The 16,069-nt window shown below is 44.9% G+C and overlaps 1 protein-coding gene across 2 annotated transcripts in view; it reads right to left on the bottom strand.

Annotated features, from left to right (window-relative positions):
* Window positions 1–16,069, bottom strand: part of GTPBP3 (GTP binding protein 3, mitochondrial) — a 223,619-nt gene that overhangs the window by 36,423 nt on the left and 171,127 nt on the right. For both annotated transcript variants that reach the window (XM_069767688.1, XM_069767687.1), the window contains exon 8: window positions 9,272–9,437. In XM_069767688.1, coding sequence (XP_069623789.1) covers window positions 9,272–9,437 — 166 coding nt within the window. The remainder of the gene's footprint in view (window positions 1–9,271; window positions 9,438–16,069) is intronic.

Genomic DNA, 16,069 nt, shown 5'->3' with positions numbered 1-16,069 from the left:
GTAGTTTCCAACAACTACTAAACGAGAGCCGGAAGATCGAAGCAATGGAGAGGAAACCTGGGGAACACCTTGGAGTGTAACACACCATCTCTCTACACCCCATACCCAATTTGTAGGCCTAATGCAGCGTAGTTTCCAACAACTACTAAACGAGAGCCGGAAGATCGAAGCAATGGAGAGGAAACCTGGGGAACACCTTGGAGTGTAACACACCATCTCTCTACACCCCATACCCAATTTGTAGGCCTAATGCAGCGTAGTTTCCAACAACTACTAAACGAGAGCCGGAAGATCGAAGCTCAGGAAAGGCAACCTGGGGAACACCTTGGAGTGTAACAAACCCTCTCTCTACACCACGGAAGGGCTGATTCTTAGGAAGGAAGGCTGTCGGAAAGAAGCAGGGCGCGTCCGAGGGTGATTATATTCTTATTAGGTATATACTCACCCTCGGACGCGCCCTGCTTCTTTATTTGTAATGAATGTTTATTTGCAATGTGGTTTTGACTTACTCTATTTTTTTGGTAAATAATGATTTTATTATTTTCATTGTTTTGCATCTTCTTGGCAATAATATAAAGAAGACGCGACAGGACAACACTCGGTGGATGCCATATCTGTGTTTAAAATTGAAAAAACCTTTCAGTTAACTACTTGCAGGAGAAAGTTATTGTAGCTGGTGGCCATTTTTAGTACTGTACCAGATTTTTGTTGTATGTGTTTGTTTTTAATGTTAAAATGTCTGCATTTGATATCTCTCCAGTATTTTCTTTTTTATAAGCAAAATACTTATTTTTATATTTTCTGATATTGGTTCCAGGGGTACACGGGCAGCAGTGGTGTGGTCAGTGGAGGCCTAGTGGAAGGAGTGACCGCAGACAGGCATCGAAGGCCTAAAATAATAACACATGGCTGTAGGCAATTTTAAATTGGTTCCAGGGGTACACGGGCAGCAGTGGTGTGGTCAGTGGAGGCCTAGTGGAAGGAGTCACCGCAGACAGGCATCGAAGGCCTAAAATAATAACACATGGCTGTAGGCAATTTTAAATTGGTTCCAGGGGTACACGGGCAGCAGTGGTGTGGTCAGTGAAGGCCTAGTGGAAGGAGTGACCGCAGACAGGCATCGAAGGCCTAAAATAATAACACATGGCTGTAGGCAATTTTAAATTGGTTCCAGGGGTACACGGGCAGCAGTGGTGTGGTCAGTGGAGGCCTAGTGGAAGGAGTCACCGCAGACAGGCATCGAAGGCCTAAAATAATAACACATGGCTGTAGGCAATTTTAAATTGGTTACAGGGGTACACGGGCAGCAGTGGTGTGGTCAGTGGAGGCCTAGTGGAAGGAGTCACCGCAGACAGGCATCGAAGGCCTAAAATAATAACACATGGCTGTAGGCAATTTTAAATAGGTTCCAGGGGTACACGGGCAGCAGTGGTGTGGTCAGTGGAGGCCTAGTGGAAGGAGTGACCGCAGACAGGCATCGAAGGCCTAAAATAATACCACATGGCTGTAGGCAATTTTAAATTGGTTACAGGGGTACACGGGCAGCAGTGGTGTGGTCAGTGGAGGCCTAGTGGAAGGAGTGACCGCAGACAGGCATCGAAGGCCTAAAATAATAACACATGGCTGTAGGCAATTTTAAATTGGTTCCAGGGGTACACGGGCAGCAGTGGTGTGGTCAGTGGAGGCCTAGTGGAAGGAGTGACCACAGACAGGCATCGAAGGCCTAACATAACAAAAATGTCAATACAATGGTATTGTCAGTGGCAGGCATTGAAGGATGTCAGCGCATTGACTAAACATTGGTGGAGCTGTGAGATAATTTTGCAAGTGGTAGAGCACTGTTTGAGCTGGGGTGGGGGGAAACTGTCTTGTGGCCGGCGGTACAGGCCCAGGGCCCCTCATATTACAACGGTGTGTCTGACGTTGGGTGCGCACCACCACCGCCAGAGACACTTTATTGTACTAGGAGGGACCCACTGGCAGTGCCGTCGACCAAAAGCGGGCTCACCCACCTCTTCAGACAAACTGCACTCTCACGGGTGCTGTCGCCAAGTGTCGATACCACGGCCCCGTGTGGGGAGTTTGGCCATTTAGTGAGGTGTAAACATGTCGTATGCTGGACAATCAGGTGCAGAAAATTACGAGATTGGAAAAGGCATTCAGAATAGTCCACAGGCAAGACCTTTTCATAGGAAAGCTAGGTGTCAGCCGGGCAAGGTGGGGCAAAAGATTTCGAAATCCAGTTGTGGTTCATTTTAATGAAGGTTAGATCATCTACATTTTGGGTAGCCAGACGAGTCCTTTTTTCTGTTAGTATTGAACCTGCAGCACTGAATACTCTTTCTGATAGGACACTAGCTGCCGGGCAAGCAAGCTCCTGCAATGCATATTCTGCCAATTCTGGCCAGGTGTCTAATTTTGATGCCCAGTAATCAAATGGGAATGACGGTTGAGGGAGAACATCGATAAGGGATGAAAAATAGTTTGTAACCATACTGGACAAATGTTGTCTCCTGTCACTTTGAATTGATGCTGCAGTACCTGTCCTGTCTGCGGTCATAGCAAAATCACTCCACAACCTGGTCAGAAAACCCCTCTGGCCAACGCCACTTCTGATTTCTGCCCCTCTAACTCCTCTGGTCTGCTGGCCCCTGCAGCTCGTGTGAGAACGATCACGGGCGCTGTGTGCAGGGAATGCCAGAAGCAAACGGTCAACAAGAGTTGATTGTTTGGTTGCTAATATTAGTTCCAAGTTCTCATGTGGCATTATATTTTGCAATTTGCCTTTATAGCGAGGATCAAGGAGGCAGGCCAACCAGTAATCGTCATCATTCATCATTTTAGTTATGCGTGTGTCCCTTTTAAGGATACGTAAGGCATAATCCGCCATGTGGGCCAAAGTTCCAGTTCTCAAATCTGCGGTTGTGCTTGGTTGAGGGGCAGTTTCAGGCAAATCCACGTCACTTGTGTCCCTCAAAAAACCAGAACCCGGCCTTGCCGCGCCACCAATTTCCAGTGGCCCCGGAAAAGCTTCCTCATTAAAAATATAATCATCCCCATCATCCTCCTCGTCCTCCTCCTCCTGTTCGCCCGCTACCTCGTCCTGTACACTGCCCTGGCCAGACAATGGCTGACTGTCATCAAGGCTTTCCTCTTCCTCAGCTGCAGACGCCTGATCCTTTATGTGCGTCAAACTTTGCATCAGCAGACGCATTAGGGGGATGCTCATGCTTATTATGGCGTTGTCTGCACTAACCAGCCGTGTGCATTCCTCAAAACACTGAAGGACTTGGCACATGTCTTGAATCTTCGACCACTGCACACCTGACAACTCCATGTCTGCCATCCTACTGCCTGCCCGTGTATGTGTATCCTCCCACAAAAACATAACAGCCCGCCTCTGTTCACACAGTCTCTGAAGCATGTGCAGTGTTGAGTTCCACCTTGTTGCAACGTCTATGATTAGGCGATGCTGGGGAAGGTTCAAAGAACGCTGATAGGTCTGCATACGGCTGGAGTGTACGGGCGAACGGCGGATATGTGAGCAAAGTCCACGCACTTTGAGGAGCAGGTCGGATAACCCCGGATAACTTTTCAGGAAGCACTGCACCACCAGGTTTAAGGTGTGAGCCAGGCAAGGAATGTGTTTCAGTTGGGAAAGGGAGATGGCAGCCATGAAATTCCTTCCGTTATCACTCACTACCTTGCCTGCCTCAAGATCTACAGTGCCCAGCCACGACTGCGTTTCTTTCTGCAAGAACTCGGACAGAACTTCCGCGGTGTGTCTGTTGTCGCCCAAACACTTCATAGCCAATACAGCCTGCTGACGTTTGCCAGTAGCTGCCCCATAATGGGAGACCTGGTGTGCAACAGTGGCAGCTGCGGATGGAGTGGTTGTGCGACTGCGGTCTGTGGACGAGCTCTCGCTTCTGCAGGAGGACGAAGAGGAGGAGGAGGGGGTGCGAACGGCTACAGCCAATTGTTTCCTAGACCGTGGGCTAGGCAGAACTGTCCCAAACTTGCTTTCCCCTGTGGACCCTGCATCCACCACATTTACCCAGTGTGCCGTGATGGACACGTAACGTCCCTGGCCATGCCTACTGGTCCATGCATCTGTTGTCAGGTGCACCTTTGTGCTTACAGATTGCCTGAGTGCATGGACGATGCGCTCTTTAACATGCTGGTGGAGGGCTGGGATGGCTTTTCTGGAAAAAAAGTGTCGACTGGGTAGCTCGTAGCGTGGTACAGCGTAGTCCATCAGGGCTTTGAAAGCTTCGCTTTCAACTAACCGGTAGGGCATCATCTCTAACGAGATTAGTCTAGCTATGTGTGCGTTCAAACCCTGTGTACGCGGATGCGAGGCTAAGTACTTCCTTTTTCTAACCATAGTCTCATGTAGGGTGAGCTGGACTGGAGAGCTGGAGATCGTGGAACTAGCGGGGGTGCCGGTGGACATGGCAGACTGAGAGACGGTGGGAGATGGTATTGTTGCCACCGGTGCCCTAGATGCAGTGTTTCCTACTACGAAACTGGTGATTCCCTGAGCCTGACTGCTTTGGCCTGGCAAAGAAACCTGCACAGATACTGCAGGTGGTGCGGAAAATGGTGGCCCTACACTGCCGGAAGGGATGTTGCGTTGCTGACTAGCTTCATTGGCCGAGGGTGCTACAACCTTAAGGGACGTTTGGTAGTTAGTCCAGGCTTGCAAATGCATGGTGGTTAAATGTCTATGCATGCAACTTGTATTGAGACTTTTCAGATTCTGTCCTCTGCTTAAGGTAGTTGAACATTTTTGACAGATGACTTTGCGCTGATCAATTGGATGTTGTTTAAAAAAATGCCAGACTGCACTCTTTCTAGCATCGGATACCTTTTCAGGCATTGCAGACTGAGCTTTAACCGGATGGCCACGCTGTCCTCCAACAGGTTTTGGCTTTGCCACGCGTTTTGGGCAAGATACGGGCCCGGCAGATGGAACCTGTTGCGATGTTGATGCCTGCTGCGGCCCCTCCTCCTCCGCTTCAGAACTGCTGCCGCCTGCACCCTGTTCCCCCAATGGCTGCCAATCGGGGTCAAGAACTGGGTCATCTATTACCTCTTCTTGTAGCTCGTGTGCAACTTCGTCTGTGTCACCGTGTCGGTCGGTGGTATAGCGTTCGTGATGGGGCAACATAGTCTCATCAGGGTCTGATTCTTGATCAGCACCCTGCGAGGGCAATGTTGTGGTCTGAGTCAAAGGACCAGCATAGTAGTCTGGCTGTGGCTGTGCATCAGTGCACTCCATGTCAGATTCAACTTGTAATGGGCATGGACTGTTAACTGCTTCACTTTCTAAGCCAGGGACGGTATGTGTAAAGAGCTCCATGGAGTAACCCGTTGTGTCGCCTGCTGCATTCTTCTCTGTTGTTGTTTTTGCTGAAGAGGACAAGGAAGCGACTTGTCCCTGACCGTGAACATCCACTAACGACGCGCTGCTTTGACATTTACCAGTTTCACGAGAGGAGGCAAAAGAGCTAGAGGCTGAGTCAGCAAGATAAGCCAAAACTTGCTCTTGCTGCTCCGGCTTTAAAAGCGGTTTTCCTACTCCCAGAAAAGGGAGCGTTCGAGGCCTTGTGTAGCCAGACGACGAACCTGGCTCCACAGCTCCAGACTTAGGTGCAATATTTTTTTTCCCACGACCAGCTGATGCTCCACCACTACCACTACCCTCATTACCAGCTGACAATGAGCGTCCCCGGCCACGACCTCTTCCACCATACTTCCTCATTGTTTTAAAAACGTAAACAAACTAACGGTATTTGTTGCTGTCACACAAATTACACGGTGAGCTATAACTTCAGTATGATTTAGCTACCCCTTTACAGGTGAGTGAGACCACAACGAAAATCAGGCACAATGTTACACACTCTGTTGTTGGTGGCAACAAATGAGAGAGATGCCACACACGCAGGACTGTCACTGAAGCACAAATGTAAATATTAATCTCCCACTGATTTGATTTTTTTTTTTTTTTTAAGGGAGACTTTAGGAAAAAAAAATAATAGAATAAAATGATTTTTTCAGGAAGAATTTAGAAACCAAATAAAATAAAATGATTTTTTCAGGGAGAATTTAGAAAAGAAATAAAACAAAAAAAGGCTTTCTATGGCCCACTGAGTGAGAGATGACGCACACAGGAGTCAGGAGTGGCACACAAGCCCAGAGGCCAATATTTATCTCCCACTGATTGATGTAGTGATTTTTTCAGGTAGATTTTGGAACCCAAATCAAGCTAAAAAAATAATAGGCTTTCTATGGCCCACAATTGGAGAGAGAGAGAGAGAGATGGCACACCCAGGAGTCAAGACTGGCACACAAGCAGAAAGGGCAATATTAATCTCCCACTGATTTGTTTTTTTTTTTGTTTTTTTTTTCAGGGAGACTTTAGGAAAAAAAAAAATAGAATAAAATGATTTTTTCAGGAAGAATTTAGAAACCAAAGAAAATAAAATGATTTTTTCAGGGAGAATTTAGAAAACAAATAAAACAAAAAAAGGCTTTCTATGGCCCACTGAGTGAGAGATGACGCACACAGGAGTCAGGAGTGGCACACAAGCCCAGAGGCCAATATTTATCTCCCACTTTTTTTTTTTTGTTCCAGGGAAAATTTATAAACCCAATAAAAAAAATAATAAATAGGCTTTCTATGGCCCACTATCTGAGAGACAGAGAGAGATGGCACGCTTAGGACTGGCACACAAGCCCAAAGGCCAATATTAATCTCCCTTTTTTTTTAAGGGAGAATTTATAAAACCAAAAAAAAATAAATAAATAGGCTTTCTATGGCCCACTATTTGTGAGAGAGATGGCACGCTCAGGACTGGCACACAAGCCCAGAGGCCAATATTAATCTCCCACTTTTTTTTTTTTGTTCCAGGGAAAATTTATAAACCCATTAAAAAAAATAAAAAATAAATAGGCTTTCTATGGCCCACTATCTGAGAGAGAGAGATGGCACGCTTAGGACTGGCACACAAGCCCAAAGGCCAATATTAATCTCCCTTTTTTTTTAAGGGAGAATTTATAAAACCAAAAAAAAAAAAATAAATAGGCTTTCTATGGCCCACTATTTGTGAGAGAGATGGCACGCTCAGGACTGGCACACAAGCCCAGAGGCCAATATTAATCTCCCACTTTTTTTTTTTTTTTCCAGGGAAAATTTATAAACCCATTAAAAAAAAAATAAATAAATAGGCTTTCTATGGCCCACTATCTGAGAGAGAGAGATGGCACGCTTAGGACTGGCACACAAGCCCAAAGGCCAATATTAATCTCCCACTGATTGATTTATTGATTTTTTCAGGTAGAATTTAGAACCCAAATAAAGCAAAAAAAAAAAAAAAGGGCTTTCTATGGCCCACTGAGTGAGTGATGATGCACACAGGAGTCAGGAGTGGCACACAAGCCCTGAGGCCAATATTTTTCTCCCACTGATTGATGTAGTGATTTTTTCAGGTAGATTTTAGAACCAAAATCAAGCAAAAAAATAAATAGGCTTTCTATGGCCCACTGAGTGAGTGATGATGCACACAGGAGTCAAGAGTGGCACACAAGCCCTGAGGCCAATATTTTTCTCCCACTGATTGATGTAGTGATTTTTTCAGGTAGATTTTATAACCCAAATCAAGCAAAAAAATAAATAGGCTTTCTATGGCCCACTGAGTGAGAGATGACACAGACAGGGATGGCACTCTAGCAGAAATGTCAATCTTAATCTCCCACAAAAAAAAAAAAAAAAACAGGGAGTGTCCTTCAATTACTATCTCCCTGCAGTAATCTCAGCCAGGTATGGCAGGCAGCAATAAGGAGTGGACTGATGCACAAATTAAATAAAAAGTGTGTACAAACCAAAAAGATAGCTGTGCAGAAAGGAAGGAACAAGAGGATTTGTGCTTTGAAAAAAGCAGTTGGTTTGCACAGCGGCATACACACAGCAATGCAGCTATCAGGGAGCCTTCTAGGGCAGCCCAATGAGCTACAGCGCTGAGGGGGAAAAAAAAAAAATGTAGCTTCCACTGTCCCTGCACACCGAAGGTGGTGTTGGGCAGTGGAAATCGCTACAGCACAAGCGGTTTTGTGGTTAATGGACCCTGCCTAACGCTATCCCTGCTTCTGACGAAGCGGCAGCAACCTCTCCCTAAGCTCAGATCAGCAGCAGTAACATGGCGGTCGGCGGGAACGCCCCTTTATAGCCCCTGTGACGCCGCAGACAGCAAGCCAATCACTGCAATGCCCTTCTCTAAGATGGTGGGGACCAGGACCTATGTCATCACGCTGCCCACACTCTGCGTTTACCTTCATTGGCTGAGAAATGGCGCTTTTCGCGTCATTGAAACGCGACTTTGGCGCGCAAGTCGCGTACCGCATGGCCGACCCCGCACAGGGGTCGGATCGGGTTTCATGAAACCCGACTTTGCCAAAAGTCGGCGACTTTTGAAAATGAATGACCCGTTTCGCTCAACCCTAATCTTCACTGCTCCACAGTCCAGTGGGGGCATGCTTTACATCACTCCATCCAACACATAGCATGGTGCTTGGTGATGTAAGGCTTGCATGCAGCTACTCAGCTAATGTTACTGTTTGGAACTATGCAGTCAGTGAGTCAGCAGAGTGTTTATACACTCTGCGCTTCAGTACTTGGTAATGCAACTCTAACTGTAGGTGTAACGAAGGCATTCTGTTACAGTACCAGGCTTGAATTTAGTTACGGTAGCTCCTTTGAACAAGACACAAATGTTAGTAAAAGCAGATTGCATAGCTGCCTGCTGGATTTTATGCACTTGCGGCGATGGGATGGAATGAAACATTTAATTTAGTGATTAGAAGGGGTTTTCCTCTACTTTTTTTGCATGTAGTGTATATTATACAACCCCTGGCAAAAATTATGGAATCACCGACCTTGGAGGATGTTCATTCAGTTGTTTAATTTTATAGAAAAAAAGCAGATCACAGACATGGCACAAAACTGAAGTCATTTCAAATGGCAACTTTCTGGCTTGAAGAAACACAGGGGTTGTATACATAATTATTTCTGCACAAGCAGCACAACACAGGGGTTGTATACATAATTATTTCTGCACAAGCAGCACAACACAGGGGTTGTATACATAATTATTTCTGCACAAGCATACAAGTTAGTTGAACTTGTACAAAGACAAGTTCTCTAAATATAAAAGGCTACAATATTATATTGTTAGTATTAATAAAACTGGATCTTGGATGATCTAATCACCTTGCTCTGGCACGTCTCACGCCTTCCTTCTCTATAGGATCCTCAGAATCCCGCAGGCCTGCAGTGTCACTCAGGATAATAGGATACCCTCCAATATTAAGGGTTGCCTCAACAACATCTCGAGTTGTGCCAGGGATCGAAGAAACTATGGCAGTTGGTTTCTGACCTATAATAAAAAGGTAAAAATACACAATAGAGGTATGAATGCTTACTTGTATAACAGTGACAAATACAAGCTGTCAACACTCCAGACAAGTCTTTTTAAGTTAACTGTATTCCCCATGGAATGATGGTTCTGAAGCATATTCTCTTGGGTCTAGTTTCATTCTTGTTATTTGTTCCAGAAACATATCACTAAATTGACAATTTGGAGTTACCTTTCTCCTAAGTGAACAGGATATGTCCCTATTCTAACACTGTAAGCCATGACAGGAAAGTGCCGGAATAAATAGAGCCATACCACTTAGGCCTCTTTCACACTTCCGTCTTTTCAGATCCATTGCAATGCGTCATTTTCTCATAGACTTGTATTAGCGACGGATCGCGTCGTGTTTTGGCGGACCGTCGTCTGGAAAAAACGTTCAAAGTAACGTTTTTTGTCTGCATCGGGAAAACGCGTCGCGACGGATCCTGCGGTATACGTCGCTGACTAGAATGGAAGCCTATGGACGCAGGATCCGTCGTGACACGTCGTATGGCGGAATCCAGCGCTGGAATCCGTTTTTTTACACTGAGCATGCTCAGAATCAGGAATTTGTAGCCAATTGGCCAGACAGACCCCAAATCTATATAAACCTGGCCTGGGGCGTCACCCCCAAATGTGCCAGCAAGACTCCTGCCAGCCTGAAGACAGCCAGTCAGTCAATATATTGGTTTCCCTATTTTGCAGTAGCCAATCACATTTGGGAGACTCCCATTTTTAGACATGGAAAACGGATCCGTCAAAAAAAGGATCCAGTTTTTCGTCGGAACCGTCTAGCGGATCCGTCGAAATACTGGATGTGTTGCATCCGTTTTTCACTATTTTTGACGCATCCGTTGATACGTCGCGCCAACGCATTGTGACGGATCAAAAAAAACAGAAGTGTGAAAGTAGCCTTAGTTACTGATTCATTAATACAATTTTAGAAGGAATATATTGTTATTTCATGGGAAAAGTATCAATTAAAATATGCATGAGATGAGAATTGACAAGTTGATATTTACTGACCCCTATTCAAAGATAGATATTCTTTTTTTTTGCCGACTAAGCCTAGACATGTTGCTTTATCTTTATTTTTTAAGAATAGAAATTACATAGTTACATAGTTATTAAGGTTGAAGGAAGACATTAAGTCCATCTAGTTCAACCCATAGCCTAACCTAACTTGCCCTAACATGTTGATCCAGAGGAAGGCAAAAAAAAAACCATGTGGCAAAGAGTAAGCTCCACCTTGGGGAAAAAAATTCCTTCCCGACTCCACATACGGCAATCAGACTAGTTCCCTGGATCAACACCCTATCAAGGAATCTAGTATATATACCTGTAACATTATACTTTTCCAGAAATGTATCCAGTCCCCTCTTAAATTTAAGTAATGAATCACTCATTACAACATCATACGGCAGAGTTCCATAGTCTCACTGCTCTTACTGTAAAGAATCCGCGTCTGTTATTATGCTTAAACCTTTTTTCCTCCAAACGTAGAGGATGCCCCCTTGTCCCTGTTTCAGGTCTATGATTAAAAAGATCATCAGAAAGGTCTTTGTACTGTCCCCTCATATATTTATACATTAAAATAAGATCACCTCTTAGTCTTCGCTTTTCCAAACTAAATAGCCCCAAGTGTAATAACCTATCTTGGTATTGCAGACCCCCCAGTCCTCTAATAACCTTGGTCGCTCTTCTCTGCACCCGCTCCAGTTCAGCTATGTCTTTCTTATACACCGGAGACCAGAACTGTGCACAGTATTCTAAGTGTGGTCGAACTAATGACTTGTATAGAGGTAAAATTATGTTCTCCTCATGAGCATCTATGCCTCTTTTAATGCATCCCATTATTTTATTTGCCTTTGTAGCAGCTGCCTGACACTGGCCACTGAATATGAGTTTGTCATCCACCCACACACCCAGGTCTTTTTCATTGACGGTTTTGCCCAGAGTTTTAGAATTAAGCACATAATTATACATCTTATTACTTCTACCCAAGTGCATGACCTTACATTTATCCCCATTAAAGCTCATTTGCCATTTATCAGCCCAAGCTTCTAGTTTACATAAATCATCCTGTAATATAAAATTGTCCTCCTCTGTATTGATTACCCTGCAGAGTTTAGTGTCATCTGCAAATATTGAAATTCTACTCTGAATGCCCCCTACAAGGTCATTAATAAATATGTTAAAAAGAAGAGGGCCCAATACTGACCCCTGTGGTACCCCACTGCTAACCGCTACCCAGTCCGAGTGTGCTCCATTAATAACCACCCTTTGCTTCCTATCCCTGAGCCAGCTCTCAACCCACTTACACATATTTTCCCCTATCCCCATTATTCTCATTTTATGTATCAACCTTTTGTGTGGCACCGTATCAAAAGCTTTTGAAAGGTCCATATACACTACATCTACTGGGTTCCTTTGGTCCAGTCCGGAACTTACCTCTTCATAGAAACTGATCAAATTAGTCTGACATGAACGGTCCCTAGTAAACCCGTGCTGATACTGGGTCATGAGGTTATTCCTCTTCAGATACTCCAGTATAGCATCCCTTAGAATGCCCTCCAGGATTTTACCCACAGTAGAGGTTAAGCTTACTGGCCTATAATTTCCGAGTTCAGTTTTTGTCCCCTTTTTGAATATTGGCACCACATTTGCTATACGCCAGTCCTGTGGTACAGACCCTGTTAGTATGGAGTCTTTAAAGATTAAAAATAATGGTCAATCAATGACTGTACTTAATTCCTGCAGTACTCGAGGGTGTATCCCATCCGAGCCCGGAGATTTGTCAATTTTAGTGATTTTTAGACGCCGCCGCACTTCCTGCTGGGTTAAGCAGGTGACATTTAATGGGGAATTTTTATCACTAGTAATTTTGTCTGCCATGGGATTTTCTTGTGTAAATACTGATGAAAAAAAGTCATTTAGCATATTGGCTTTTTCCTCATCCTCATCCACCATCTCACCCAGACTATTTTTAAGGGGGCCAACACTATCATTTTTTAGTTTCTTACTATTTATGTAGTTAAAGAATATTTTGGGATTATTTTTACTCTCTCTGGCAATGAGTCTCTCTGTCTCAATGTTTGCTGCCTTGATTTGCTTTTTACAGAATTTATTTAATTTTTTGTATTTATTTAATGCCTCCTCACTACCTACTTCCTTTAATTCTCTAAATGCTTTCTTTTTGTCACTTATTGCGCCCCTTACAGCTCTATTTAGCCATATTGGTTTCCTCCTATTCCTAGTATGTTTATTCCCATACGGTATATACTGTGCACAGGTCCTATCCAGGATGCTAATAAACGTCTCCCATTTTCTTTGTGTATTTTTGTGTCTCAGGATATCGTCCCATTTAATTGCACCAAGATCCTCTCTCATCTGTTGGAAATTTGCCCTCCTGAAGTTTAGTGTCCTTGTAACCCCTCTATTACACATCTTTTTAAAGGATACATGAAAACTTATTATTTTGTGATCGCTATTCCCCAAGTGACTTCCAACCCTTATATTTGCTATGCGGTCTGGCCTGTTGGTTGGTTAATATTAGGTCTAGCAGTGCCCCCCTTCTTGTTGGGTCCTGAACCAGTTGTGAAAGTTAATTGTCTCTCATAGTTGTCAAAAACCGATTACCTTTGCTGGGACTGCAGGTTTCTGTTCCCCAATCTATTTCAGGGTAGTTGAAGTCCCCCATAATAATGACTTCTCCTTGAGTCGCAGCTTCATCTATTTGCTTTACGAGGATATTCTCCATTGCTTCCATTATTTTTGGAGATTTATAACAAACCCGTATCAGTAATTTATTATTTTTCCCCCTCCCCTTATCTCCACCCACAGGGATTCTACATTTTCATTAAATTCACCTATATTATCACGCCGGATGGGTTTTAAGGACGATTTTACATATAGACACACCCCACCCCCTCGCTTATCTGTACGGTCATTTCTGAACAGGCTATAGCCCTGCAAGTTAACAGCCCAGTCATGGCTCTCATCCAGCCACGTTTCAGATATCCCCACCATGTCATAATTATGCTCCAACAACATTAGTTCTAATTCGTCCATTTTGTTGGCGAGGCTTCTGGCATTAGTATACATGCACTTGATTGTTATGTTTGCTAATGACAGGTGTTATGAAGGCAATCCAGAAACACAGTGTGCTTAGCGATCAGAGCGCACACAGTGATCTGACAAATACCCAAAAATACAAGAACGAGCTCTGAGACGTGGAAACTCTGTAGACTGCACACCTGATCCTATCCTAAACACAACTAAAAGCGGCTGTGGATTGCGCCTAACAACTACCTAGGCAACTCGACACAGCCTAAGAAACTAGCTAGCCTGAAGATAGAAAAATAGGCCTGACTTGCCCCAGAGAAATTCCCCAAAGGAAAAGGCAGCCCCCCACATATAATGACTGTGAGTAAGATGAAAAGACAAAACGTAGGGATCAAATAGATTCAGCAAAGTGGGGCCCGATATTCTAGGACAGAGCGAGGACAGTAAAGCGAACTTTGCAGTCTACAAAAAACCCTAAAGCAAAACCACGCAAAGGGGGCAAAAAAAAACCACCGTGCCGAACTAACGGCACGGCGGTACACCCTTTGCGTCTCAGAGCTTCCAGCAAAACAAAAGACAAGCTGGACAGAAAAAAAGCAACAAAAAAGCAAAAAGCACTTAGCTATACAGAGCAGCAGGTCACAGGAACAATCAGGAGAAGCTCAGATCCAACACTGAAACATTGACAAGGAGCAAGGATAGCAGCATCAGGCGGTGTTAAGTAATGAAGCAGTTAACGAGCTCACCAGAACACCTGAGGGAGGAAGCTCAGAAGCTGCAGTACCACTTGTGACCACAGGAGTGAATTCAGCCACAGAATTCACAACAGTACCCCCCCCCCTTGAGGAGGGGTCACCGAACCCTCACCAGAGCCCCCAGGCCGACCAGGATGAGCCGCATGAAAGGCACGAACAAGATCGGAAGCATGAACATCACAGGCAAAAACCCAGGAATTATCTTCCTGAGCATAACCCTTCCATTTAACCAGATACTGGAGTTTCCGTCTAGAAACACGAGAATCCAAAATCTTCTCCACAATATACTCCAATTCCCCCTCCACCAAAACCGGGGCAGGAGGCTCAACAGATGGAACCATAGGTGCCACGTATCTCCGCAACAACGACCTATGGAATACATTATGTATGGAAAAGGAGTCTGGGAGGGTCAAACGAAAAGACACAGGATTGAGAACCTCAGAAATCCTATACGGACCAATAAAACGAGGTTTAAATTTAGGAGAGGAAACCTTCATAGGAATATGACGAGAAGATAACCAAACCAGATCCCCAACACGAAGTCGGGGACCCACACGGCGTCTGCGATTAGCGAAAAGTTGAGCTTTCTCCTGGGACAAGATCAAATTGTCCACTACCTGAGTCCAGATCTGCTGTAACCTATCCACCACAGAATCCATACCAGGACAGTCCGAAGACTCAACCTGTCCTGAAGAGAAACGAGGATGGAACCCAGAATTGCAAAAAAATGGAGAAACCAAGGTAGCCGAGCTGGCCCGATTATTAAGGGCGAACTCAGCCAACGGCAAAAAGGACACCCAATCATCCTGATCAGCAGAAACAAAACATCTCAGATATGTTTCCAAGGTCTGATTGGTTCGTTCGGTCTGGCCATTAGTCTGAGGATGGAAAGCCGAGGAAAAGGATAGGTCAATGCCCATCCTACCACAAAAGGCTCGCCAAAACCTTGAAACAAACTGGGAACCTCTGTCAGAAACAATATTCTCAGGAATGCCATGCAACCGAATCACATGCTGAAAGAACAAAGGTACCAAATCAGAGGAGGAAGGCAATTTAGCCAAGGGCACCAGATGGACCATTTTAGAAAAGCGATCACAGACCACCCAAATGACTGACATCTTTTGAGAAACGGGAAGGTCAGAAATGAAATCCATCGAAATATGTGTCCAAGGCCTCTTTGGGACCGGCAAGGGCAAAAGCAACCCACTGGCACGAGAACAGCAGGGCTTAGCCCTAGCACAAATCCCACAGGACTGCACAAAAGTACGTACATCCCGTGACAGAGATGGCCACCAGAAGGATCTAGCCACTAACTCTCTGGTACCAAAGATTCCAGGATGACCAGCCAACACCGAACAATGAAGTTCAGAGATAAGTTTATTAGTCCACCTATCAGGGACGAACAGTTTCTCCGCTGGACAACGATCAGGTTTATTCGCCTGAAATTTTTGCAGCACCCGCCGCAAATCAGGGGAGATGGCAGACACTGACTCCTTCCTTGAGGATACCCGCTGGCTCAGATAAACCCGGAGAGTCGGGCACAAAACTCCTAGACAGAGCATCCGCCTTCACATTTTTAGAGCCCGGAAGGTACGAAATCACAAAGTCGAAGCGGGCAAAAAATAACGACCAACGGGCCTGTCTAGGATTCAAGCGCTTGGCAGACTCGAGATAAGTCAAGTTCTTATGATCAGTCAATACCACCACGCGATGCTTAGCTCCTTCAAGCCAATGACGCCACTCCTCGAATGCCCACTTCATGGCCAGCAACTCTCGATTGCCCACATCATAATT

Source organism: Ranitomeya imitator, chromosome 1 (assembly GCF_032444005.1).
Source record: "Ranitomeya imitator isolate aRanImi1 chromosome 1, aRanImi1.pri, whole genome shotgun sequence".
Classification (NCBI taxonomy): Eukaryota; Metazoa; Chordata; class Amphibia; order Anura; family Dendrobatidae; genus Ranitomeya; species Ranitomeya imitator.
The sequence above is the reverse complement of the archived record's forward strand: the minus strand, read 5'-3'. Positions and strand labels throughout refer to the sequence as shown.